This window comes from Mytilus trossulus, chromosome 4 (genome assembly GCF_036588685.1).
Source record: "Mytilus trossulus isolate FHL-02 chromosome 4, PNRI_Mtr1.1.1.hap1, whole genome shotgun sequence".
NCBI lineage: Eukaryota > Metazoa > Mollusca > Bivalvia > Mytilida > Mytilidae > Mytilus > Mytilus trossulus.
In genome coordinates, this window is record NC_086376.1 from 27,683,906 (window position 1) to 27,711,585 (window position 27,680).

At 31.5% G+C, this 27,680-nt stretch overlaps 2 protein-coding genes across 4 annotated transcripts in view; one reads left to right on the top strand and one right to left on the bottom strand.

Moving 5' to 3' along the window:
* Positions 1-298: 298 nt before the first annotated feature.
* LOC134715006 (cell division cycle protein 23 homolog) lies at positions 299-15,463 on the bottom strand. Its single transcript, XM_063576827.1, has 14 exons — positions 15,280-15,463; positions 14,090-14,162; positions 11,468-11,648; positions 10,622-10,721; positions 9,119-9,251; positions 8,071-8,248; positions 7,170-7,267; positions 5,949-6,030; positions 5,385-5,549; positions 4,591-4,699; positions 2,850-2,987; positions 1,739-1,817; positions 962-1,078; positions 299-707 (listed from the first exon to the last, which is right to left on the bottom strand). The coding sequence occupies exons 1-14, from the start codon at positions 15,396-15,398 to the stop codon at positions 516-518; spliced, it is 1,764 nt and encodes a 587-aa protein (XP_063432897.1). The 5' UTR covers positions 15,399-15,463; the 3' UTR covers positions 299-515.
* Positions 15,464-21,442: 5,979 nt separating this feature from the next.
* Positions 21,443-27,680, top strand: part of LOC134715007 (protein FAM193A-like) — a 29,856-nt gene continuing 23,618 nt past the window's right edge. For all 3 annotated transcript variants that reach the window (XM_063576828.1, XM_063576829.1, XM_063576830.1), the window contains exons 1-5: positions 21,443-21,757; positions 23,062-23,224; positions 24,708-24,757; positions 24,954-25,040; positions 25,974-26,098. In XM_063576828.1, the coding sequence (XP_063432898.1) occupies positions 21,596-21,757; positions 23,062-23,224; positions 24,708-24,757; positions 24,954-25,040; positions 25,974-26,098 (587 nt within the window). In that variant the 5' untranslated portion in view covers positions 21,443-21,595. The remainder of the gene's footprint in view (positions 21,758-23,061; positions 23,225-24,707; positions 24,758-24,953; positions 25,041-25,973; positions 26,099-27,680) is intronic.

Genomic DNA, 27,680 nt, shown 5'->3' on the forward strand with positions numbered 1-27,680 from the left:
ATCAAAGAGAAACAAATCCCTAATTACATGTTGTTTAAATTGCTATAAAAACACAAAGGTTTAATTTGTTTATTTAATATTTTTATCTAAATTCACATTCCGCCTTAGTTCAATTTCCATCTGGCCTTAGTATATTTTATACCTTTTTTACCTGGAATTCACAGCTAAGGCGAAATGGGAACACACCCCAGGTGTGATAATGAATTAATTGGTGTGTGATTTTTATTCTAACAACAATCACCAGGTGTTAATCTAAGATTTACAGGAGATAATGAACTAATTGGTGTGTGATTTTTATTCTAACAAAAATCGCCAGGTGTGAATCTAAGATTTACAGGTAATAATGAACTAATTGGTGTGTGATTTTTATTCTAACAAGAATCACCAGGTGTGAATCTAAGACTTATAGTTGAAAATGAACTAATTGGTGTGTGATCTTTATTCTAACAAGAATCACCAGGTGTGAATCTAAGATTTATAGTTGAAAATGAACTAATTGGTGTGTGATCTTTATTCTAACAAGAATCACCAGGTGTGAATCTAAGATTAACAGGTGATAATGAACTAATTGGTGTGTGATCTGCTCCATGAAATCTCTCTGTTGTTATAGAACCACAACTGTCATCCATTCTAATGTCTGATATTGTTTCTTTCTTGGATCTTAGGTCCTGTATATTACGTAGAATAACTTTAGCCTCTTCTCTTGTCTGTTTAAAACATAAAATACAAGTTTTTAAAATTATAAAACTACGTGAAAATCAGATATTAAATATTTTAGTTATTTAATGTTTAATTAATGTATCGTAACATTATTTTTGCTTTTCATAAGTAACACAAGGATTGCCACTAGTGGTGCAGGAACAGCCTGCCCTTTTATTTAAACACTTTTAAGTTTTAATTTTAAGCCTGAAACCATATGAAAATTCACTACAAAATGCCTGTGTTAACCACATATGCTTACCTCCTGAAATTCTGTGCATTTCTGGGCTGCAGCATATGCTTCATCTAGTTGACCTTGAGCAAAGTTAAAATTGGCAAGATATTTATAAGCTTGGCTTAAATCCTCTGGGTTGAATATCTGAAATACATAAATACACAGTTTTAAGTACAGAGAATGAAGCTATCCACAATATAATTTTAACGAATACATTATTACTTTTATCCAAAACCAAACTTAACATGACTAATGAACCATGAATATTGGGTCAAGGTCATGTTACACCCACCAGACAGACATGTTCTCCTCACATTTATTCAATACACCAAGCATAGTTGACCTAGTAAATATAGCACTTGAAAACAGACAAAAGCTTAACATCACTGATACTTACCCCTTGTCTGTTATCCTCATTAACATATTATGTATAAAGTGGGGAGTATCTTTAAAAAAATATGTCACAACTGTTAGTTCACCAATCACTGATACTTACCCCTTGTCTGTTAGCCCCATTTACATATTCTGTATAAGATTTCATTAATCACTGATACTTACCCCTTGTCTGTTAGCCTCATTAACTTATTTTGTATAAGATTTGACCAATCACTGAGACATACCCCTTGTCTGTTAGCCTCATTAACATATTCTATAAGATTTGACCAATCACTGAGACATACCCCTTGTCTGTTAGCCTCATTAACATATTCTGTATAAGATTTTACCAATCACTGATACTTACCCCTTGTTTGTTAGCTTCATTAACATATTCTGTATAAGATTTGACCAATCACTGATACTTACCCCTTGTCTGTTAGCCTCATTAACATATTCTGTATAAGCAGCAGCAGCATGTGTTTCTTCTGATAATCTCTCATGAAGTCTATATTTATAAAGAAAAAAAAGAAGGTGAAAAATGATGAAATTCCAATGAATTGCAACATTTAGTCCTTTGCCTTATTTTTCAAATCACTACCTAGTTCACTAAATAACTGTTATATTACAATAGTTATTTTCTTTAAGTGGCACCAGCTATGATTTTGACCATATAATTGGGGGGGGGGGGGGATATGTTCCTATTTTCAAACATTTAAATATTGAATAATAATTCACTAAACACAGTCAGCTTGGTTTAAATGTGGCAAAAGTTTGCTGATACATTACTTTCTTGAAAATCATTTAATGTGTATGCAATCTATGATTTGACATCAGTTATTAAACTATTGTATATGTGCTCAGCATTAACAGTTATAGTATATAGTTTTATTTATTTGTCTGTTTGTCTTTTTCTTTTTTAGCAGTAACGTTGTCAGTTTATTTTCGATCTATGAGTTTGATTGTCCCTCTGGTATCTGTCCCCCCTCTTTTCTCATGTTTTTCTTTTTTCCTCCTGCACAGTATGTTAATACTGTATAATGATCCTCTACAATGTTAACTTATTCCATAGGAAACAATGAGTCTGTAAGAATAGTTGTCTCATTGGCAATCATACCCCATCTTCTTATTTTTATATATAACAATTGTAATCTTGAATAACAGTAATGCTGTGAAATTTGAAAACAGTATTAATGGATGAAAACAGAGAAAAGACAGTTATGGAATAGAAAACACATATATTTTAGCAGTGCCTGGTAGAAATCGACCTTATGCAGGTGCATGTATACATGTACATGATGATGTATAAGACTTTGATCGATTTTGGAAATTCAAATACAAAATAAGAGATGAATTTTGGTATATTTTGTAGGATTCTAATAACAACAAAATTTTCAAATAGTTGCAAAATTTCCTTAGAGATTTGTTCAACCCCGAAAAAGGTTAACATATGACTCATAGATGTGTTACTTCATTTTCATTAGGTCGATTTCTATCCGATGCAGCTCAATTGTTCATTGATTTTTAACTATGTACTGACTTAGCTAATTTTATGATAGCCATTCCTTCTACATCGCCAATACTATGAGCTTTCCTAAAACATTTTTTAGCCTCCTGTAATCTTTCTAATTTCTCATAAGACTCTCCAAGTGCTACAACCATTCTGGAATCATTTGGTCTGAAAATATAAAAGTTTAATTTATTCAAAGAAATACTGAAAGTATAAAAGATTAAATTAAGCAGTTTCTTTGCTATGTTTTTTGTCAAGTGTATGCAGATTTTTTTTGTCATAAATAAGTCACATATTTTGTCTTTTTAATTTTTTATTGCATTATGAATTGACATGCAACTATAATTTTTCAGTATTTGTTATTAGATGCAGTAAACTCCTGGATTATTTCAAAAAGACCCTATTTGAATAATCTATGTTTGACAAAATCAATTATGTCTAAATAAATGGAGAATGTTAATCCATGGACACAGATGATGCCCCTGCTTGCATACAATTTTATAAAGGGACATAACTTAAGAATGATAAAAGTGACACTACCCAAATTGAACTTGATTTGAGTTAAGTGGTAATAAGTATTGTGTATAGGTTTCAAAATGTTTGGTTGAGGCAAACATAAGTTACAGAACAGAAACTAAACATTTTACAATTTTTCTCTATTTATAAAGGAGCATAGCTTGATAATTATTAAAGAGACCCCACCAAAATTCAAACTAGATCTAGCGTACGTCATATCTTGATTTCAGGAAGCGTTCAACATGGATTTCAAACAAATGCTTTGAAACTTCAAATGCATGTGTTCATGTCAAATGCTCAGGTGATACCAAACGGACTGGACCTTATTTGTTAAAGATAAAACCAGAGGATTCTGGTAAAAAAGTTTTAAGCGGGAAATACAAATATAAGATTCTTGGTAGGAACGAAAAAATAAAATAAAATAAAATCTTGCTGGTAAATACAAATAAAAGATTTTCAGGTGGAACAAATTTATAGGGTTGGTCGGTAAAGGGCAAACAAACAATATTTTAATTTAAGCCTAAGAATTGTGTATAAGTTTCATACCATTTGGTTGAGGCAAACTTAAGTAAGAGAACAGAAACTAAATATTTTGATTTTTTTTCATTTATAAAGGGACATAACTCTAGAACGGTTTAAGTGAAGCCACAAAAATTCAAACTTGATCTGTGTTTTGTGGTTATAAGCATTGTGAATAAGTTTTCATTAAATTTAGTTGAGGTAAACTTAAGTTAGAGAACAGAAACAAAAAAATTACCCAATTTTTCCATTTATAAAGGGGCCTAACTCTAGAACTGTTAAAGTGACACCACCAAAATTCAAACTTAACCTGTGTTTTGTGGTAAAAAGCATTGTGTATAAGTTTCATTACATTTAGTTGAGGTAAACTTAAGTTAGAGAATGGAAACCAATTTTGGGAAGCACATACGTACAGAAAGACAAGGGTAAAACTTAATGCCCCTCCGCTATGGCCGAAGCATGAAAAACACCACTAAATGTTAAAGAAGCAGATGACAGAATGAAGGATTAAAAAGTATTGCTTTTAAACAAAAAAAAGAACAAATAGTTGAGGAAGTTTACGATAGAGACAGTTAAGACTGTCCCTTTTGGTCAGCTGATAAGCAACAACATTGAAATCACTACTGACAAGCTATGTCCTCACTTTATTGGAAATAATGTTTCCATTTATCTTATCCCAGAAACCAATTTCTAGAACAACAAACTTTATAGGTTGACTATCATCATAATTTAATACCTCAGCTGTTGAGCTTGTCTGTAATAATATAAACAATAATGATACATCTTTAGAATTTCATATGTCTGTCCTAATCCGTACCAGGCTCTATAATCCCTTCTGTTTACCTCTGAAATGAATACAAAAGCCCACCTTCTTTATATTACTCATTGTTCTAGATCAAACTATAAAAAATATACACTTATAATATGTTTAAAAAATAAATAAAACAAAGATTGTCCAAAATTCCACAAATTCGAGAGGAAAATCTTATACAGAAAAGAGTAAAATATTATGTTTGTTGTTAAAGACACAACACTGCTGCCAATTTAATGTAGAATCACTATGTAACCCTTTAATCACTTTCATCACAGGCTAGATAAAATTCTAGAATTATATTTCAAAACAAACTTGCAACTGATAAAGTTACGTTTCCAAGTATAAAAGACAGAAAAAGAACTAGATGAGTACTGCGAGTACTCTCAGATCTGTTCCTAGTGTCATTTTGTTGTCGGGATGTACAAGTACCCAGCCACGTCCACTTGTATTTTTGTCAATCTGATGAGTTAAGTCTTTTTCTAATGATTTTTATAGTTCGTTCTTATGTTGTACTGTTATACCACTGTCCCAGGTTAGGGGAGGGTTGGGATCCCACTAAAATGTTTAACCTCATTGGCAATCATACCACATCTTTTTTTTCTTATATACCTATTACTCTGCAATCAGAATCACAATTATCAATAGTTGTCCCAACTGGACAGCTTTATTTGAAGATTCACCATTTCAGTATGATGAAAAACTACCTATAAACACACCTATAGCTTGTCTGTAAGCCTGTAATGCAGCTGATGTATTTTTCAATTCCATAAATTCATGTCCCATCAATGTCCATGCTGACAGATAATGAGGGTTCAGTTTTAATGCTCTCTGGAAATACATTACAGCTTTCTCATGTTGTTGTCTTAAGGAATAATAATTTCCTGAAATGACAACAAGTATTAACTATAACATATCCTGACTATGGTAAAATTAAATTTAAAATAAACTTCATTAGACCATTGGTGGATAGTTCTCATTGGCAATCATACCATATCTCCTTATTTTTATAGTAAGGTCAAATTCTAAATACACTGGAGTCCTCTTTCTTCTCAATTGTTTTTTTCTCTCTCAATAACTTGACTGTGAAATGTCCTATCAATATGTACTATTATAAAGTATATAAACACTTTGTAAATCCAAAGACATCATATGCATATACATTTTTAAAAGTTGTCAATAGAAAATCAAATATTCAGGGGAAGCATAAAACATCTTGGAATTAGGAGAAAAAAGTTTATAAACCTTAGCATATTTTTACTTGGACTAACATATTTAGATACCTATAACACAGCATGTTTCCACTCTGTATTTGTCAATATCACAACATCTATGTGCTAAATGGGCAAGGTCTGCTCTCATCTCCTGTTATTACGAAAAATATGAAACCTCAAAGATGATACAGAGAACACATTTATATGAGTTTGACATCTTTACTTGTCTTCCCTTTTAATATCACAGCATTTTGATGCACAAAAAGTTTACATTTTCATAAATTCTATGTTTTTTATTTATCATATATAGTGATTGAATATTAATAAATGTCATTTATGAAAACTGTTCCTTAAGGATTGTTTAAAAATAAAACTAAAAATCTAATAGTAACTACTAAAATGAATCACAAAATCAAATGTATAGCAGCATCTTTTGTGGATAAAGATAGAGTTTTGGATCTACCAGATAATGATTTCCATTGGTTGCAGTTGCAAAAAGCGCCATATAGATGATCATGTGTAAATGTAGAAAATGAAAATAAATAATTGTGACATGCTGATTGTGTGCCAAGTCTTTTCACCTAAATCATAGGACAATAGTTAGTGACAATTTCAAAGTTATTAATGAATTTGTTATAGTTTCTGTGTATATCTCTCACGCAAATTTTGGCATGTCAACATATATTTTCAGTTTCATATTAACAAAATTTGTAAACAATAGACACAACTTTTTCCACACCTCCACACTGAAGAGATTCTAAGTGCTGTCATTGGTCAAGAACGATGTAGTCAGAATAGGCTGGACTTTTATCTATTGGTAGGTAGGGCAGTATTATTATCACAAATGTTGGCTTACTCTGCCAATGGTGGAGAGGAGGGGACTGGATGATAACCCTTGGCTAGCAAATATGGTAAAGCAGTAGTTAAAACAAAGAAAATAAGGCATACATGTATGTCAGACAGAAACTTCAAAACATGTTGCTGGACTATCTAGCTCAAAGGACTCATTTACTTCTGAATTTACTAACTAATTTTTTTAACAATAACCAATAAATTGATAAGTCATTTATTGTGAAGCTACCAGTTTAAGACATGGAAAATAAACTAAGGATCATCTTGCTACAATCACTAGTGCAATGCTGTCAACATATTGAAATTCCGTAATGTTAGAAAGGTGAGGAATTTGTGCCCAAAATTCAAGCAAGTATTTGATTATTTTGATTTTTTGTTATGATGCAAAAAAATATGATCATCTATCCATGTATCATATGTCACATTGTTATAACGTACCTTTATATAGAGTAGATTTGAGTAGGTGTCCATGTTTTCTAATCGATATGGATCTAATTCTTGTAATTCTGCAAATGCTGTCACTGACATATCAATCTCTACAAAATTAAGGGCAAGATACATTAAATGATTATAACCATGCTATGGCTTACTATTGATACTCCTGTTTAAGTAATAACATATCATTATTTTGATTGTTTTAAGGGAATGGATTCCACAGTAAACCAGTCTGTTACTAAAGGGAGTATTTCTTGTTTTATCAAAATATTTATATTTACTTTTTTCTTTGCGTAATATTATTCTTTCAGCACCGTTTTCTAATAATCGTGAAAACACCAAAGCATGTTCTACAGTTATATTCTGTACTATAGATATATATGATATATTGAACTGTTGTAGTGTGTCTCTCAATTCATACAAGTCTTCCGTTGATTTATTTTGATGAAATCAGAAAAGTTTATTTATTGGTAGGTTATTTCTTCAATAATAAACAATTTCATCAGATGTCTGACCTAAAATTATCTGTTTTTCAATATTTTATTCTAAATTATTCATACAGCCAACAAATGCCTAGTGATTATGTTTAATGCAGGAATTGTGTCCATGATACTTGTATGACAAAGTTTCACAAAATTTGTTTTTATTATTAAAGATAAGGTCAAAATTGAATATCTATTGATTTTATATGAAAATGAACTCCAATACGTAAATCTGCTACTCATTGATCAGTAAATGTTAAGTATATCTTGTGAACAGTAAAATTTATGTTTTTTCATCGGCCATGCTTTTTAAAAATACAAATACAGCTTTCTCCTTTTAAAATACCCACTCTGCCAGCTAGACTTCCTTTAACCAATTGTTATGCTAATTACCTGAAATTTGAAACTGTTAAATATCTTACCTCTCATGTTATGATAAACTACAGCCATCTGGGATACAATGTATGTACTTTTACTAAATCCTCCATCTACAAGACCTTGATAAATCTTGAGGGCTTCTTCATTTAGCTGTAATTCTAAGTACATGTGTCCTAAGAATAAATTCTTCATCCAATGGCTGGGTAATGATAATGACAACAACTGTAATGAACAAATACAACTATGGTTTAAAATAGAAAGCATAACATACTTAGTTTCTTTATCAGGTATGAGAACAGCCAGTTCTAACCATGCATCCCAATGTAATGGTTCATAATTAATACTTAGTTTCTTTATCAGATATGAGGACAGCCAGTTCTAACCATGCACCCCAATATAATGGTTCATAAATAAACTAACAATTTCTTTATCAGGTATCAGGACAGCCAGTTCTAACCATGCACCCAAATGTAATGGTTCATAATTAATACTTACAGTTTCTTTATCAGGTATGAGAACAGCCAGTTCTAACCATGCACCCCAATGTAATGGTTCATAATTAATACTTAGTTTCTTTATCAGATATGAGAACAGCCAGTTCTAACCATGCACCCCAATATAATGGTTCATAAATAAACTAACAATTTCTTTATCAGGTATCAGGACAGCCAGTTCTAACCATGCACCCAAATATAATGGTTCATAATTAATACTTACAGTTTCTTTATCAGGTATGAGAACAGCCAGTTCTAACCATGCACCCCAATGTAATGGTTCATAATTAATACTTACAGTTTCTTTATCAGATATGAGAACAGCCAGTTCTAATCATGCACCCCAATGTAATGGTTCATAATTAATACTTACAGTTTCTTTATCAGGTATGAGAACAGCCAGTTCTAACCATGCACCCCAATTTAATGGTTCATAATTAATACTTACAGTTTCTTTATCAGGTATGAGGACAGCCAGTTCTAACCATGAACCCCAATGTAATGGTTCATAATTAATACTTACAGTTTCTTTATCAGGTATGAAAACAGCCAGTTCTAACCATGCACCCCAATTTAATGGTTCATAATTAATACTTACAGTTTCTTTATCAGGTATGAGGACAGCCAGTTCTAACCATGCACCCCAATGTAATGGTTCATAATTAACAGCTTCTACCAACATTTCTAAAGCTTCTTTCAATAGGTCTAGCTTTTTTAAAACTATACCATATCTAAAAAAACATATATAGATACACCTTAACTTAACCTTAACTATTTGTAAATTTTACACTTATATTATGTCAATTTATGGTATGAATTATATTTATAATCAGTAAAATGGTTCAATATAAACCTCTAACCAACTCAAAAAGATATGAACTAAATATCAATTTTGATCAACTATTATAAAATGTTCAAATTAACTGTTAAGAAATTAATGCAATGAGAATATACATGTAAAGCATGAAAATGACATTACTTCTTTGTACCAGTAAATATTTGTCAACATGAACATGTGTTAAACACATTCATTTTGGGTTACATATCATTCTCTTTATTTGAACTGGATTTCACATCAAAGTTCTTTTTCTGAAAATAATTTTCATCATATAAAACAAAATTTGATTGATAGATTGATTATTGTACAATGGTGTTAAACACCTCTTTGTGTGCACACTTGACTTTATCACAGTGACCAGTGTTTATTGGTGTTAAACACCTCTTTGTGTGCACACTTGACTTTATCACAGTGACCAGTGTTTATTGGTGTTAAACACATCTCTGTGTGCACACTTTACTTTATCACAGTGACCAGTGTTAATTGGTGTTAAACATCACTTTGTGTGCACACTTGACTTTATCACAGTGACCCGTGTTTATTGATGTTGAACACCTCTTTGTGTGCATACTTGACTTTATCACAGTGACCCGTGTTTATTGGTGTTAAACACATCTCTGTGTGCACACTTGACTTTATCACAGTGACCAGTGTTTATTGGTGTTAAACACATCTTTGTGTGCACACTTGACTTTATCACAGTGACCAGTGTTTATTGGTGTTAAACACATCTCTGTGTGCACACTTGACTTTATCACAGTGACCCGTGTTTATTGGTGTTGAACACCTCTTTGTGTGCATACTTGACTTTATCACAGTGACCCGTGTTTATTGGTGTTGAACACCTCTTTGTGTGCACACTTGACTTTAGCACAGTGACCAGTGTTTATTGGTGTTAAACACCTCTTTGTGTACACACCTGACTTCATCACAGTGACCCGTGTTTATTGGTGGAGGAAGCTTGAGAATCTGGAGAGAACCACAGAATCATATAATGTCAGTGTTTCAATTGTGTGTGCTTGTTGTAAATTAACTACTTGGACTACTCGGTCAGTAAAGCTTATCAATATTTCAATGATATTCAAGTATGAAGCTAAATATACCTCAATTTTACCACAGAATTCACTTTCCCATTAAGTTATAGGATTCTCTTTTTTTTAGGGGGGGGGGGGGGGTATTCAAACTGCATCAATCTATCATTTCTATCAATAATACAATTTTATTTTGTTTTTGTATTAATACTATAGATGAATATATACTTACAGATATAAACAAAATCCATCAAGTTCTTTCATTATGTATTTTTTACTTAGTTCTATCTTTAAAGTTTTCAAATGCTCATTCTCCAGGTGATCAGGAGGACCTATTAAACAGATGGTATATATAATCAAAATGTCTTCATGATTTTCTTAAGACAACATAATCATGACTTTATCATAAGATTTTCCAATGTTTACTGGACTGGAAGACAAGCTAGACAATGTTGATTTGGTCACGCATCGTTGACAATGTAATAGAATTTGATGTAACTGTCATATAAGTGAGAGGTTTAGTTAGCTATAAAACCAGGTTCAATCCACCATTTTCTCATTAGCATGATTAGAAAATGCCTGTACCAAGTCAGGAATATGACAGTTGTTATCCATTCGTTTGATGTGTTTGGACTTTTGATTTTGCCTTTTGATTTTGGACTTTCCTTTTTGAATTTTCCTCAGTATTTTTGTGTTTTTACTTTTATATTAAGCTATGAATGTGACTGCAATATTAAGATAGACAATGTGGTTATAAGATAATTATAGATTATCCATTGTTATCTCAGAAAGATTGATCTTCTAGATTGAGCCTGTACAGCAAAAGTGAGAAAAGCAATCCAGTTGAGATGAGCAATGATAATCAGTTTATTGCTTTGTTACCGAAAAAACAATGTTAATTTCATTAAGAAAGACATGTGCCTACTTAGTTTTAATTGATAATTTTTCATACCTCTCTACTAAGATCAAAGGCAAAATAGTGATAATTTCAGATAAAGCTAAATAATGTAGCTGTGAGATGAAGAATACAACCATATGGAGATACTGAGAATTCATATCTACCAATATTCAGTCTAACCTATAGAGTCTGAAGCATTATCCACTTTTCTTTTTTCATCAGCCAGATAGCGTCCATACAGGTACAAAAAGTAGTTATTTGAACTACTGCATTCTTGTAAGAAGTACACTGCTCTGTCATATTCTTTCAGATCAAAATAACTTGAGGCCAAAGCAAACTTATCATACTCCTCATAATAATCCTGTAAATATAACATAGAAAGCAAACTTATCATACTCCTCATAATAATCCTGTAAATATAACATAGAAAGCAAACTTATCATACTCCTCATAATAATCCTGTAAATATAACATAGAAAGCAAACTTATCATACTCCTCATAATAATCCTGTAAATATAACATAGAAAGCAAACTTATCATACTCCTCATAATAATCCTGTAAATATAACATAGAAAGCAAACTTATCATACTCCTCATAATAATCCTGTAAATATAACATAGAAAGCAAACTTATCATACTCCTCATAATAATCCTGTAAATATAACTTAGCTTCAAATCATTTATTTATTCTTTAGATGTTTTCAGACAAAGATAAATTTATATTTTAACACCTCTTCAGGTTTGATTTATATTTTGAATTAATATGTTAACCAATAATATATATATAAAGACTTTTGACTTTTATATATTGTACAATATCCTTAATAGTAGGTCTCATTTGTGGGTTCTGATCCCGGATCCCGCTTACTGTTTTGTCAGATTCCTGTATCCTGCGTACACTATGTACGTAAGCAATTCTCATTTTTTTTGTCATTTCCTGGGTCCTGCAAGACCTCATATCCTGTTTTCACAACACAATGATTAGACTTTCATGTGTCACGCTTACAAAAAATTGGCAATCCCGTGTCACGCTTACAAAAAATCGGCAATCCCGCTTTACGCTTAGACCCCAATGAGACCCACTTCATAATCAAGGGAAATTATTATATAATTGTAAATGATATAAAAGAAAACTAAGCATATAAGTGTTTTTCTTATGCCAAATGTGAATGTCTGTGGTGTTTGGCAGATTCCAAATAAGAAGGTTGAAAAGTTCCCAAAATTATGTTTAACAAAATCTACACCAATGAAGTTCTGTTTTGGAATACATGTTATACTTATATAAGTAAACACTTTTTGACAAAAAATAGACCTATGCACATTATATTTTTTAAATAAAGAACACCTTAAAAAAATGTTGCTATCATAACAAAATTGACAGACATTTTGACGGAAATTTTTTATGTTAGCAACACAAAAAATCCTGATATTTTCAGTATTATCAAGGTTTGGATGTATATCTTGATTTAATATGAAAGGCAAATTGGAATAAAACATTTCTGAACATCTGCACCAATAAAAAAGGAATTATAATAACTTTAAAAAAAGGATTAACTTTGAGTTGCTAACATAAGTTTGACAGACATAAACATGATAAACAATATTGCTAACATAAAATTTGACAGAAATTAAGTTGTTGCTAACATAAAAATTGACGGACTTTTTTGTTGCTAACATAATATTTGACGAACTTTTTTGTTGCTAACATAACATTTGACAGACTTTTTGTTGCTAACATCATATTTGACAGACTTTTTTTGTTGCTAACATAACATTTAACGGACATTATTGTTGCTAACATAAAATTTGACGGACTAAAAAGTGTTGCTAACATAAGATATTGACGGACTTGTTGCTAACATAAGATTGTGCTAACATAAATAAATTTGACGGACAATATATATTTGAGATTTTTAACCAACATTGGAGATCTTATCCTAGTTGAAAGTCATATTAAGAACTCCTGCAAAATACCGCTGCCTGAAATTTGAAAAGATTTCAACCCAGGACATATAACTCTAATTTGTAGCACATCCAAATGTTGCTAACATAAAATGACAAGTTTGACAGAAATTATGTTAGCAACAGAATTGATAAAACTATTGATTAAATAAAGTAAATTGAAAGATCCAAAATGTGTATGTTTAATGTACATTATGAAATACAATTTTAACAGGCTCATATAAGTACCTACAATGATGTGGCAAGATTTTATGAACCTGTTGCTATCATAACATTTATTGACAGACGAGCATCTAATAAGTAAGGTATTTGAAATTGAAAAAAATATATATCACAGATATTTTTAACAAAAGAAAAACAAAAGATTTGGAAACAGGGATGTTTGAATAATCAAAATACACTAATAAAAACCATTATACCAGTATCAACTTAAAGCATCGTAACACATAAACCTTGTGTCAAAAAATGGGAAGTTATTTCCGTCAAACATTTCACATTTTTCAACTTGTTTTGATCATTTCTACTTTTAATGGAAACAATCATTTCCAATAATTGGTTTTCTTGCTTTATTTAACATTACTATTCAAAAAGACATTCACACATTATCATTCAAATAACAGTAAGTATTTTTTTTGAATTTTTTTTTTTTGACGGAAATTTTCATTTCTTTTTGGAATCTGCCGTTTGCATAGTTTTTATTTTTTAATATTACTTTTGTACATGCAGGATATGGTTGACTGAACATATTTGGTATATATACATTATAATAAATACTCAAATTACAATATTTTTTGTTTTGTTTCAATAACATATATGTTTTTTTACTAAAACTAATACCTTAGGTTCCTGGAGAAGTAAGATTTGTTGGTAATCAACTGATGCATCTACAGCTGATGATAATTCTGCAGCCCTAAAATAAGATTCAAAATGTTTGTTGCTCTTTTAATCACTTGGCAACAAGTCCCAATCATTTATTGCATAATAAATATAAAGTACATGTATGTTGCCCTTTCATACATGTAGGTGGTATAAAATATAGTACATGTATTCACAAGCCTAGATCTTCATGATCTTGTTGAATACTTACATGACTAATAACAATATTTGATCTTATCAAAATTGCCTTAAAATATTCTATATACGTGGTTGAGTCTTAGTTTTTCTACATTAATTTTTTTTTAACTACGTAGTAACTGTACATCAGACTGTTGGTTTTCCCGTTTGAATGGTTTTACACTAGTAATTTTGGGGCCGTTTATAGCTTGTTGTTTGGTGTGAGCCAAGGCTCTGTGTTGAAGGCCATACATTGACCTATAATGGTTTACCTTTTTTTTTAAATTGTTATTTGGATGGAGAGTTATCTCATTGGCACTCACACCACATCTTCCTATATCTATTTTGTCTATCTTATCCATATCTTTAATACATGTAAATCTAAGAGATTTATTTTGAAACACTTAAAACCAGTTTACCACATTTAACAACACTTTGGAATGATGAAAGTGGTGAACCTTTGGCAGTCTACACTGATAGGTCTGATCTTATATTTTCTGCTGTAACAAATTCAGAGAGAATACGGATGAATATTGCGTATGATGAGAGTGACAGAAGCAAGTAATGAAAATAACAGGGTGACTTTATATTGCTTTTGACAGTCACAGTAGCATAGAGCAAAGTGTTGGACTGGAAAACGACTTTCTCATCTATATGCCTGCTAGTGCTAGTGTGAGCCTAGTCCAAACAATTATGACGTCTGGCAAGGCTCTTTTAATTTTTTACTGGGAGGCCTTCCTACAGTACAACGTGCATTTTGAAGTGTGAGCCCTATATTAAGCTTGAAAATCTCGTTTTCACAAAATCTGCCCATCAATTGTAGCTTTCATAGTTAAAAAGGAGATCTCTCTCTTTAAATCTAAAGGTTTCAGAGGTTGGCAGGTATGATTTGGTTTTTAAAAAACTTTGCAAAGAAGTGTATCCTGTTGTTCATATTGTAATGACTAATGCAGAAAGCATTATAAAACCTTTACCATTTAGCACTATTAAGTAGTTTACGACGTGAGCATTCTTTGTTTGCCCTGATTAAATCAGTTTTTATTTGTATTAAATTTGGAAGCTCAAAAACCTGGCAAGTCGAAAAATCCGCCATCCCTGTGAGAATAAATAAACTGATTCCCTTTACTTTATCTGCTTCGCTCTGTTATCCGTATATCGCAATGGGAAACCCAGTATAAAAAAATAATAAAAAGAGATCAATCCAGGACAAAATCCGTTTTTTGGCTCTTTTTAATGTATGAGGGTCTGGATGGGGGGATGGGGGTCTGTTATTTACGGGAAGACTTTACATACATAAATTAAGTTGTATTAGAAAAACAAAATTAGTATGTTAAATTTGATGTATACCGTTTTGTGCTTCTTCGTTCGTTTGATGTTTTTAAAGGTGATATTAAGATGATAACACATTATTGATTGTTGTACCCCTATTTTTGACATTTTTACTCTTTGAGTATGTTTGTTTTGTTCATTTATCGTTGACAATGTAATGGAATATGATGCGACTGTCATAAAAGTGAGAGGTTTAGCTAGCTATAAAACCAGGTTCAATCTACCATTTTCTACATTAGAAAATGCCTCAGTGTACCAAGTCAGGAATATGACAGTTGTTATCCATTCCTTTTATGTGTATGGACTTTTGATTTTGCCTTTTGATTTTTGATTTTCCTTTTTGAAATTTCCTCGGAGTTTAGTATTTTTGTGTTTTTACTATTATTCTGTAATCATTTAATTTTCACCCCTTTTTTCTCTAATCTTTAAAAAATTAACCTCTTTTTCTCTAATCTTCAAAAAATTAACCCCTTTTTTCTCTAATCTTCATTGTTTTTGCCCGTTATTCTCTAATCTTCATTTTTTAAGGGCATTATTGCAATCACTTAACTCCATCCAAACCCTCATGTATTGTTTTTCACCTTATCAAAAATTTCATGTGTAGCAGAAATGGATTTAGGGGGCAGGTTGTCCTGGGCCCCTTTTTTTGGTGGAAAAAAATGGTTGATTATATAGAATAGCAATCAAACATGCGTGGAGCGGACCCCCTTATGAATATTTCTGGTCCTGCAACTGTGTAGCAATAATATTTTATATATACACTCAATCAAAAATTTGTGAAAAAAAATTGTAAACAATCATCCTTATTTATATACACAATTTTTGTCTAAAAAAAAACCTGATTCCCCTTATTACAAAGTTCTACCAGAGACATATTATACCATATAATGTAACTATAAATATGACTATATTTAGACGTCTTCCTCTTTGAATGAAATAATGATTCCATGCATTTTACAAAGGAGAAGCAATGGATATATTAATCGAAAATGCAATTTGAATGTTAACAGGACATTTATGATATTCTTACAAATGAGAAATAAAGATTACTTTATAATTTCACATTGCACTATTATTCCAATTGGAAATATATTTATCTGAAATTTTATGCGAACAAATTATAAAGTTTGTGAAAGATTCGATAATTCATTTGTGATATGTATTGTTAAAATAAATTCTGAACTATTCAGCTTGATTGGATTACGCATTGCATGTTATTTCACAGATCGAGAATCAGAATTATATAAATTTAAGCATGCGCATTGTTACAAATTATACAAATTAAGCAACAAATGCAAAATATTAAATGTTGAAACACAGTACTGTTGAAGCCATTTTTTTTCATTATTCAAAATGAAACCATCTTCGAGGGAGAATAAGTTTATATGTTTGGGATTAGTTATTTGCATTCTTCTTTTATGTATCAAAGGTCGGTATCTTTTTATAACGGTATTTTTTATTTTCCTGTACCGAAATTCCTATTAATTTACATTTCAAAAACCCAGTACACATTTGTTTTCCTGAAAATGCATGAAACTTTTGCCACTGAACGTTAGGTAACCAACAATCAATCAGATACGAGTCAATTTTTCTTTTTGGCAGCGTTCCTTTATTATTCCTGACATGATCAAAACCAAAATTATTTAGAAACTGAAAAATGTGCGGTTTGTTAAAATGGAAAGTAACAATCAAATTATACGATTGACTTTTATGCTAAATCTGCATGGGAACATATCAAACATAATATTAATAGGTATGTTCCTGGCTAAATTAAAAAACAAAATATCAAAAGAGGGTCTTTATATAGATATAGTCAGTAAAATAATAAATATAAAAATCGGGTTGGGACAAAGTCCTGATATACTGACGATGTTAGTGGCATATCTAGCGGCACCAAGTACAAAAAAACATTCTTTGTGAATTATACCTTTTATGTACAAAATTAAAACAAATCTTTTCGACATCATAGTTTTATGTATTAACAGGAGTGAATGGGTCCAAAACAATAGCACATGGACGAAAGGTGGCAACGAGTGAAGTACTTCTGGGCATGGACGAACCAATCAAGTCATTTAGATACGTGCCCAGACCAACTGGCTGTGTTGCACATTGCATTGCCTACCAATCTGTATGTAGGATGTTTCTGTACAATCCATTGCATGGTAAATGTGACATCGTTGGAACTTATTACCTTATAAACAATACGAATGCAGTAATCAATGAAACAGTAATAGGAGTCAGTGATGATACGGTTATATTTATAGTTACATGTTCATAAAAGTAATGTATAGGAAACCTTACTTTTGTATGTGATTTTGTATATGATAATGGAGCTGTGAACATCTAAATAATATGTTTGAACTACATGTGTAGATTAAAAACTGACTAGTAAATTTTATTTACAAACTGATGGTTTAAAAACTTAAATGAAAAGGATTAAAAGCTGAGTTTTGTTTCTGCTTTAGCCTTATATAATGGCCTCTACAATATTGTACATATTCAAGATCATTGATAAATGAAATGATCAAGTGTTCTCGATCCACCCACGACCAAAGTCCCGAGACGATCTATAAGTTCAATATTACTTAAGATTACAGAAGTGCTAAATTTTGACTAAAAGATATGTATATAGCTAGTCTCTAAACAAGAGAAATGCATTTTAAACATGAATTGGTATGTTTTTGTGGATGTTAGTTTTCCTTTTATTTGTGATGATGTTCTTCTGACCCCCATCTCATTAAACTCGTGTACATTTCTCACTTGGTTTTCATCGATATCTCTGACTAATATAGAAAGAATAGAGAACGAACAGATTTCCGTCACAAGAAACACTTTCACCTTTAACTTTGTAAAGATGATATTTATAAAAAATTGGTCACACCATTTCAAAAGGTATCCTAAATATATAGATACTTACAGCGAGGGTATGATTCCATCTGCATGAATTCAATTAAAAAAAAAAAGGCATTTTGCATACACGCAGCTTTTAACAATCGTATTGCAGTCGATTTCATTGAGTGTGTAGCTAAAGATAATATCTTTGTTTAGCTTGCTTGATAGCTGAACCGTGAAGTCAGTATTGGGTAAGGTATACTACCCCCCCCCCCCCCCTTTACGAAGAAGCCTAGTCCTACAGACAGATAGATTGGTTATCTGTCGGACTAGCCTACTCATATAAAGGAGGATAGTTTACCTAACCTAATAACGCCTTCACGGTTCAACTAGCAAGCAAGCTAACCAAAGATATGGCTTTGAAATCGGCTGTAAGATTCTGATCCATATTTAAAACTCGCGAAAAATAAACGTGATATGAAATTTAATTTTGTGTCTGTTATGAAACCCGTGCTTGCATATTAAGTACCTCATAGCCTTCTTCTTCTCCCCCAATGATTGGACATTTCCATATAAATTACGGTACCTTTCTACCTAATGGATTCACATGTTTCCTATTTGGGTGGATATACTGTGAACGCAGAATAAAAAAAACTTCAAATTTTCCACAATAAATTGCAAAACTATTGCAAAGTCAGTTTTATATTCTCTAGCAAAACAAGTTATTAAGTTTATAAAGGTTAGACAAATATAACTAACTTTAAAGCAACTCCGTGACTATAAAGGCAAAAGCAAAAAAGATAATGGGGTTTTCGTACATTTATAAAAAGTACATATGACTGAGTCTCCACCATATACATGTAAGCATAACGTAAATTAGTACGGTATTCTACTTGACACATTACTAGCTTATGACTATCTACACATTCAGTATCTCTCTTGCATTCATATCTGTGTAACAGAAAACCACACATCAAAGCAAATTGTGTTCTGGGAAGTTGGGCTTACATCAAGAGAGGTTCAATTTTAGGAAATTTTTTAAATGTTATAAAATGTTTTCATAAACTATATTTAAAATATATATAATTATGCGGATGACAGCATAACAGCAGCTAGTGCAGAGAGGCGTCACAACAACTAAATATAATGAAAAGATTGAGGTTTTTTTGAGACTAAACACTTAAGATAATTTTTTTAACTTTTATTTTAAGTATCTTCTTTTGCCACTTCTTTGGCGTGGCAATTCTGTGGAGATATACTTACTCTAAAAAGTTAGAAGAATTGAAAAAGAGAGAGCGGTCCGTTTTGTATGTGAGATCTATACCCCATCATATGCCTTGAAACCCTTCTGGTTTGTTGCAAAGGTAACAACTTTGCAGATGAGAAGAATCAGGACAATGGCATATGAGGCGTAAACAATTCGTAACGGGAATGCTCAACCTAAAGCTGGAATCTGCCCGGGACAACTTGCCAAACCATTTCAGGACTGAACAAAGTCGCATGGCCATGATCACCGTTGGATCATATGTTTAACCAACATTTTTTTCCGAAGTTTACAAATTTGTGACTCTGGCATCGCATAATGCATAACATTGGTTGCTGACTGCAGACGCTTTACTTACATGTTAATGATTTGGCTTCATCCTTATTTAGGTCAAGTTTTAATTATCACACAGATCTGTAATTACATTTTCTTCTTCTTCATGTTTATGGTAGCTCGTACTTTTATTTTTATCGTTTGATTTTTAAAAAAATGTTCTAGTTCAGTTAAATTTCTTAGCTTATAAATTTCAAATCCGTAGTTAATCACGATTTTTACTTATATATGCTAAATATTCCTATTCAGTCGTATTCCAAATCTGAGACTACTATAACACATGTGTTATAGTAGTCTCAGTCCAAATGTATTAGACGATAAACATTTTATTTAGTTGCTCAGAGCTGGGAACAGTATTTCTAACATATATATATATATATAATATAAATGTTCCTGCTCAGAGATATTAAACCGGCGAAATTTTTCACATATAAATGTCAACTTGATTTTGTGTACAAATCAAATATATCTTATTGTCAATTAAAGACGTCCATGATGTACATGATGCCAAGGATTTGTATAAATTATTGATGGTGATGCAATAGATGTTGTAATCAGTCTGTATATTTTTATGATGTCTACATGTTTTTATATTCAATAAAAAGTTCTTTAGGGCTTGTGTTGTATAGTTTTAAAAATGTCGAATCGAAATAAAATTCCTTCTACTAACTGTCATGCACTATACAGTACTAGATGCAAATATCATCATCAATTACGGTTATACAATTTGTATAGTTTTAAACCGTTTTTTTTAAAGACACCGCAGTAATTTTGATTCGTGTATGAGGGTCTTGATGGGGGGGTCGGTTATTCTGTAAACATTTAATATTTACCCCTTTTTTCTCTAATCTTTAAAAAATTATCCCCTTTTTTCTCTAATTTTCGAAAAAAATAACCCTTTTATTCTCTAATCTTCTATTTTTTGGCCCGTTATTCTCTAATCTTCAATTTTTAAGGGCATTATTCTTTAATCATTTAACCCCATCCAAACCCTCGTGTATGTAAACTTCGCATCAGTCATGATTATCATAATATTATAATTTAACTTTTTGGTTTGTTAACATATTTATTTAAAAGGACTTTTAAAAAAGTATAGTACATGTACCATGATTATAAATCAATCAATGAATGAAGGCTAGATTTTATGATTTGTAAAGGGGACTTTAAATTTAGTGTAAAATATAAATAGGTGCTCCAATAACGGATTAATTTACTTTATTGAGAAGAAGCGCTTATGTTTAAGAAAAGAGAAATGTACCGGTATTTGCTTTTATTCTGAATTACAATTTTATTATTAATCATATTTTATCAGCAGCTGGAAATAATTTGGGATGTTTCTCGAGAATAACCTCCCCTTGTCCATATTCGGAATACACGAATTGCATTCTGGGATTGTTGCCCGATATTCGCCATGTTGAATTTGATAGACGGACACCCGTCAAACTACTATTTCATATTTTGATAGTCTTTTAGCATATTTGAAACATTTGAAACATTAGTTTTGTAGTAACGTGCATATAATTTTCCTAAATATGAGTGCTGCGGACGACAAAAAGGCGAAGCGTCGAAAAATCAAGAAAAGTCTTGTTGCCAAGAATCTCCCCCGGTCGTCGACTTGTCAAAATGGGACGGAAGCGTCAAACTTATCCAATTCACCTTCAGAAACTATTTTGTCTCCAGCAATAGATAGTGAGGTATTCAAATTAGAACAATATATCCATGTATAGTATGCTCTGAATATTATAAGCGACATATTTGATCATGTGATTGAAGCTAAATATTTTAGGAATGTACATGTCGTCCAAACAAAAGGTCTCCAACAGTGGGTCCAGTACAAGTGATTCTGATAAAAGTTCAATTGATTGCATTTTTGTTTTAAAGTTTGCTTGCTATTAGTATTGACACAAAAAAATCGATCAAGAACCAATGATATCTGAGAATTGCTCGATAGCCTTGTACATGTTCTTTGACTTTGTGAAGTTTGTATTGACTTTCCTCTGTACATGTTGCAGGCTGTTGCCTGTAAATCATAGGATTAAATATTTTGTTGAATTGATAAATTATCTGTGTAAACATTATTTCTTCTGATATTTTTCAAATATAGAAATAACAATTTATAATTAGATCTTAAAAATTCCTTTTTTGTTGTCATTGTTTCCATTGTGCATCTGAAATGTGCACATTAGAAAAAAAATATATATGTAGCAACAAAAAAACCTGTGTCCTGACAGGGTCTCCTAGATGCATGATTTTTTGTCCACACGTACATGTATAATATTATTTCTAATAATCATGATAATTATGACATCTTGAAAGGCAATTATACTATTTTGCTTTGACACATTACTGCGTCTTTTTAATATGCTGAAGCCATCTTATTTGGTTTGATTTTGAGAAGGAATTTTGATTTCAACTTGTGAGACCCACTTTAGTCATATAATATTTTTATCATAATATATTAAATAATTTCCTTCAGCAAATAAATGTAGCTGTTAGTAAAACCCTTAATACATGTTTCTTACCTACAAAAATGTATATGTAATTTGACTTGTTTTTTAGCGTTGCTTGCAGTATTATTAAAATGTACATTTGTTTCAAATTAGAAAATATGAATATATATGGTTTGAGTTGTTTTACATGTAAACACATTTACTCTAAATGGCAAGAATGTAAATTACAGCAGGTCATCGTAACCCTTCAACAATTAGAAAATCTATAATTCAGGAATCTCCATGAATAAAAATTTGAATAAGGAGAAGACTCTCCTTCTTTATTCAAATTTTAGATTCTTAATGTACACTGGATGTATAAATTTGATTAAAATATGAAATAAATTCGGATTACCATTTAAGAAATTTCTTTTGAGTATTCAATCAGGAGTCACCTAACCAGGCAAAGCAGGTAGAATGTCTTGAAGTTATTGTCCTTTGAACTCATCACTAATAAGTAACATTGTTGTTATGTTGTAGACTTAAGTGACATTTTTATTCTTTTGTAGACACTGAGAAGATTGGAGAAATTAATGGATGCAAGTGACGATGCAGATTCTTTAGAACTGTTATCTCTGTCACGTGGACCTAACCCGTACCTAGATAAGGAGAGATGTTTGTTGTGTGGCTGTGAAAGACAAGACCCTCCTGAAGCTGCTGCATATAGAATAGGTAAATTTAATACATTTAAGTCCAGGGGTGTGGAAATGCTATGCCGACTCGCCTGACTCGTACATTTGAATACCCATACAAGTAATTATTTTTGTCTGGGTTGCCCGTGGACAAGTAAAAAATTATGCAAGACATCATTCAAATCCAACAAAAATATAGAAGAAGTTTCAAAATGTATAAAGATGTTTTATTTATGTAAAAGAAACCAATGATCAGCTAGAAAAATGTATATATTTATATTTAAGTCAAAACATCATTATTAAATAACACCTGAAATAGATTGATAACCAAAATAAATGAAAATAAGTATGCTAACCTGAGTCACATAACATTGCATTTGATTTTTTTCCTTTGACCCAGGATCGCCAATAAGGTTTTATCCATAATTCACCGGAAGTGTCATTTCTTTAGATTTTGAATGAGATTCAGAATGATTAATACTTAATAAAACACTGGACAAGCAATTCGAAAAGAATGACAAATTGAGTTAAAAACATGAAACGCAAACAGAGAAGGACAAGGAATATATAAAAAAACATTGTGGATATCAGAATGCCCCTTAGAAGGAAATTCAGAAAATAAATTAATGTTTTGTCTCATTTATTATTATGATTTATAGATCAAAAGTCAACCTTATTTGTTGCTTAGTAGGAATTAGAGGGGACACTTTACTACCCATCAACTATCAAGAAAAAACCAAGCGTGTACTGTCAGCTATTGTCATTGTCAGTTGAGAAAAACACAAAAAATTCATAGTTAATCTATTATTTTGATTCAAATTTTTCACTCACTGTCCTTTAAATTTAGTATATGTTTATTCGAAAACTGCTGCAAAATTGTACTTTAGATGTCATTTCATTTGGTTGATTTCCTGTCCCATTGATGGTAGCAAATTTCATACTTTACTAAATTTTTACACATCTAATTATAAACAAATGGATTTCAAAACAGTGCTAAGAATCAAATTTTTTTACGGACAAGTAAAATTTACAGTTTTATTTGCCCAGGGACAAGTGTTAACAGCAAATATTTCCACACCCCTGATTAGTTCAACATTGATGCTGAATAATTTAATTATATATTTTTCACTCAAGTGTCAATAAATAGTTGAAGACATATTTTGTTAAATTTAAAACATATTGCATTGGTACATGTTGAAGCACACTATGCATGAAGTTGAATGACTTGAACAGATTTTTCTCCTGGACATGAATTTTTTTAATTGCTTTTTAAATTATCGTAAATTCCCTTACAAAAATATTCACCACAAATGTTACTTTTGTTGCTATACATAACTTTCTTGAAAGACTCATCCAATTTGTATGATGTCAATTTACAACATGTACATGTATGCATCACAACAAACATATGGATACTGAATCATTGTTAAACTTTGTTAAAAGAACAGTTAAGGTGGGATCAACAAGATTATTGACTTACTTTATACCATGTGCTGTGACTCAAGTGTTGTTTTTATTTGTAGAAAATTCTGATTGTGAGAAGAGGGCAGTTGAAACAAACTTATTAACACAGGTATGTACACTGGAGCTGGTATATTTCTAATGTTAAATTGGGTCTAATGTTTATGAGTTGTAATAAAGAAAGTAGTTTACAAAGCAAATATTCAGTAAAATTTTTTCAATATTTTCTGTATTAAAGCTTTTACAGAATGCATTTAGGTTTGTGCCTGAAAAAAATAAATATTGTTTTGAATTTCATATTCTTACAGCTTCCATTATGGGTTTGTCCAGAATGTAGAAAGTCAACTGACCAAGAAATGGAGAAAAAGATGTCTTCTAATATTTCAGGATTTATGGTAAACTCATATTCATAGTTATTTTACTGCACTATATTTTTTAGTGCTGATTATTGAGTCTTTTCTTTTGCTAGTGAGAGATACTTTTCTTCTGCTGGTCATTGAGCATTTTCTTGGTCTGGTTATTGAGCCTTTTCTTTAGCTGGTTATTGATAAAATTGAGAATGGAAATGGGGAATATGTCAAAGAAACAACAATCCAACCAAAGTGCAGAATCCAGCCTAAGGCCACCAATGTGTCTTCAATGCAGCAAGAAAATTCCTCACCTAAAGGTGGGCCTCAGCTGGACCCTAAATAAAAATGTGTATTAGTTCAGTAAAAATGGATGTCATACTAAAAATGCTAAACTCCTAAACATAAAAATGAACTAAAATTATGAAACATACAAGACTAACAAAAGGTCATAGGCCCTTGACTTAGGACATGCGCAAAAAGGAACTTTACCCTACCCTTAACCTCAATCCAATAGAGAGTAAAATAAACACACAGTAAAACTCTTTGAGTCCAATCTCAGAATTTAGGTTAAAATTCCTGCGCTGGTTATTAAGCCTTTTCTTGTGTTGGTTAATGAGCAGAATATGCAAAGCATATAAATGACACAAGCCAAGACATATCTAACAGGTAAATACAAGCTTGCTTAGAATTGGAATCTATTTCATGTATTTAGGACTGTTACTTTAAAAAATTCGTGAAACACATGGACTTAACTATAAGTGGGTCTTTTTGTAAAGTGAAAGTTAAGAGTAATCCTTAAATTGTCTTTACTATATAAAATGTATATGAATCGTTATTTCCATTTTCAAAATGCTTTCCTAGGGTGCCATGTTTATTTTAGTGGTCTGTGGACCAAGCCTTATTTAATACATGTATTCATGCATTGGAAATTTATAGAAATATCTGAGGTTTAATGATTAATTTATTTCTATTTTGAAGGATCCTGATTTACCACCAGAACCATCATCTCCACCTTTCTTACCTGAAGCTGCTCTACGATTCAGTTCACCGCCAAATACCAGTAATGGAAGCATGTGTTCTTGTGATGCTTGTAAGGAAATGAGGTTAGTTTGTATGACAGTTGCCAAGTGCTGCAAATAAGTTCATCTAAATTGATTATAAGACTGTCAACACAGAGGTTGGAAAATTAATCCCTGCATAATTTATACATGTGCGTTCTACTAAGTATTGCCTGTTTTCCTACTGAACATTTACTGAAGGACAGTGGTTCTTTCATGTTTTATTTGACAATTACTGCGTCCAGTGGAGATAGTAGCAATAAATTTTTATAACATGATATATATAGAAAATAAAAGGATTTATGTTCAATATTTTTATGCCCCACCTACGATAGTAGAGGGGCATTTTGTTTTCTGGTCTGTGCATCCCTCTGTTCATTCGTCCGTCCATTTGTCTGTCAAAACGTCCTGCTTCAGGTTGAAGTTTTTGGTCAGGGTACATGTAGTTTTTGATGAAGCTGAAGTCTAATCAACTTAAAACTTAGTACACTTGTTCCTTATGATATGAAATTTCTTAATTTAAAGCCAAATTAGACTTTTGATCCCAATTTCATTGTCCTTTGAACATAAAAAATGAAAGTGCTAGTTTCAGGTTAAAATTTTTGGTCAAGGTAGTTTTTGATGAAGTTGAAGTCCAATCTTCTTAAAACTTAGTACACATGTTCCCTATGGTATGATCTTTTTAATTTAATGCCAAATTAGATTTTTTACCCAATTTCATGATAGTGCGAGTGGGGCATCCATGTACTTTGGACACATTCTTGTTTAAATGTTAAAGGGTAAAATATAGTTGTCTTAAAGGGTAAAATATTAAAACAAAAGTGTTTATTATTTGTCATAAAATTAACTATGGAATAAAGCTTTGCCTTTTAAAAAAAATCATTACAATATAAAATTAACACTTTTTATTGTCTCGCCTTGACGGAGTCAAAAAGCGAGACATAGGTATGCTGTTTCCGGCGACGGCGTCAACAATGTATTAGTTTGTGATTAGCTCAGTTTTATGGGGAACCACTAGTGGTATGTCAATGATAATTGGTATGCAGATGTATTACCATTGCCACATCTCATTGCCATGGAGATTATTTGGCTCCACCCCCTCAGTCATGGCCTATTGACTTTGAATGGTTTGCTTACTTTACATGTTTTAGTTTGTGATTTGGTCAGTTTATGGAGATCCACTTGTGGTACGTCAATGATAATTGGTATGCAGATGTATTACCATTGCCACATCTCATTGTTATGGAGATTTTTTGGCTCCACCCCCTCAGTCATGGTCTATTGACTTTGAATGGTTTGCTTACTTTACATTTATTACTTTGTGATTAGGTCAGTTTATGGAGATCCACTTTTGGTACATCAATGATAATTGGTATGCAGATGTATTAGCATTGTCACATCTCATTGCAATGGAGATTATTTGGCTCTGCCCCCTCAGTCATGGTCTATTGACTTTGATTGGTTTGCTTACATTACATGTATTAGTTTGTGATAAGGTCAATTTTTGGGGATCCACTTGTGGTAGGTCATTGATATTTGGTTTGCAATTGTATTAGCATTAATTGGCACAATTCATTGCCAAAATTACAAAAAGGCGAGACATATCTCTGTGATAACAGTTTATTAT

Coding starts and splice junctions, on each gene's coding strand:
- LOC134715006 (XM_063576827.1), bottom strand. CDS start 15,398: ATGGCGGATTTTTCGACTTGCCAGGTTTTTGAGCTTCCAAATTTAATA. Junction 10,722..11,467: donor TAATGCTTCAGACTCTATAG/GTTAGACTGAAT, acceptor TCTGTTTAATAG/GTCCTCCTGATCACCTGGAG. Junction 1,079..1,738: donor ATGAGGCTAACAGACAAGGG/GTAAGTATCAGT, acceptor TATGTATTTCAG/ATATTCAACCCAGAGGATTT.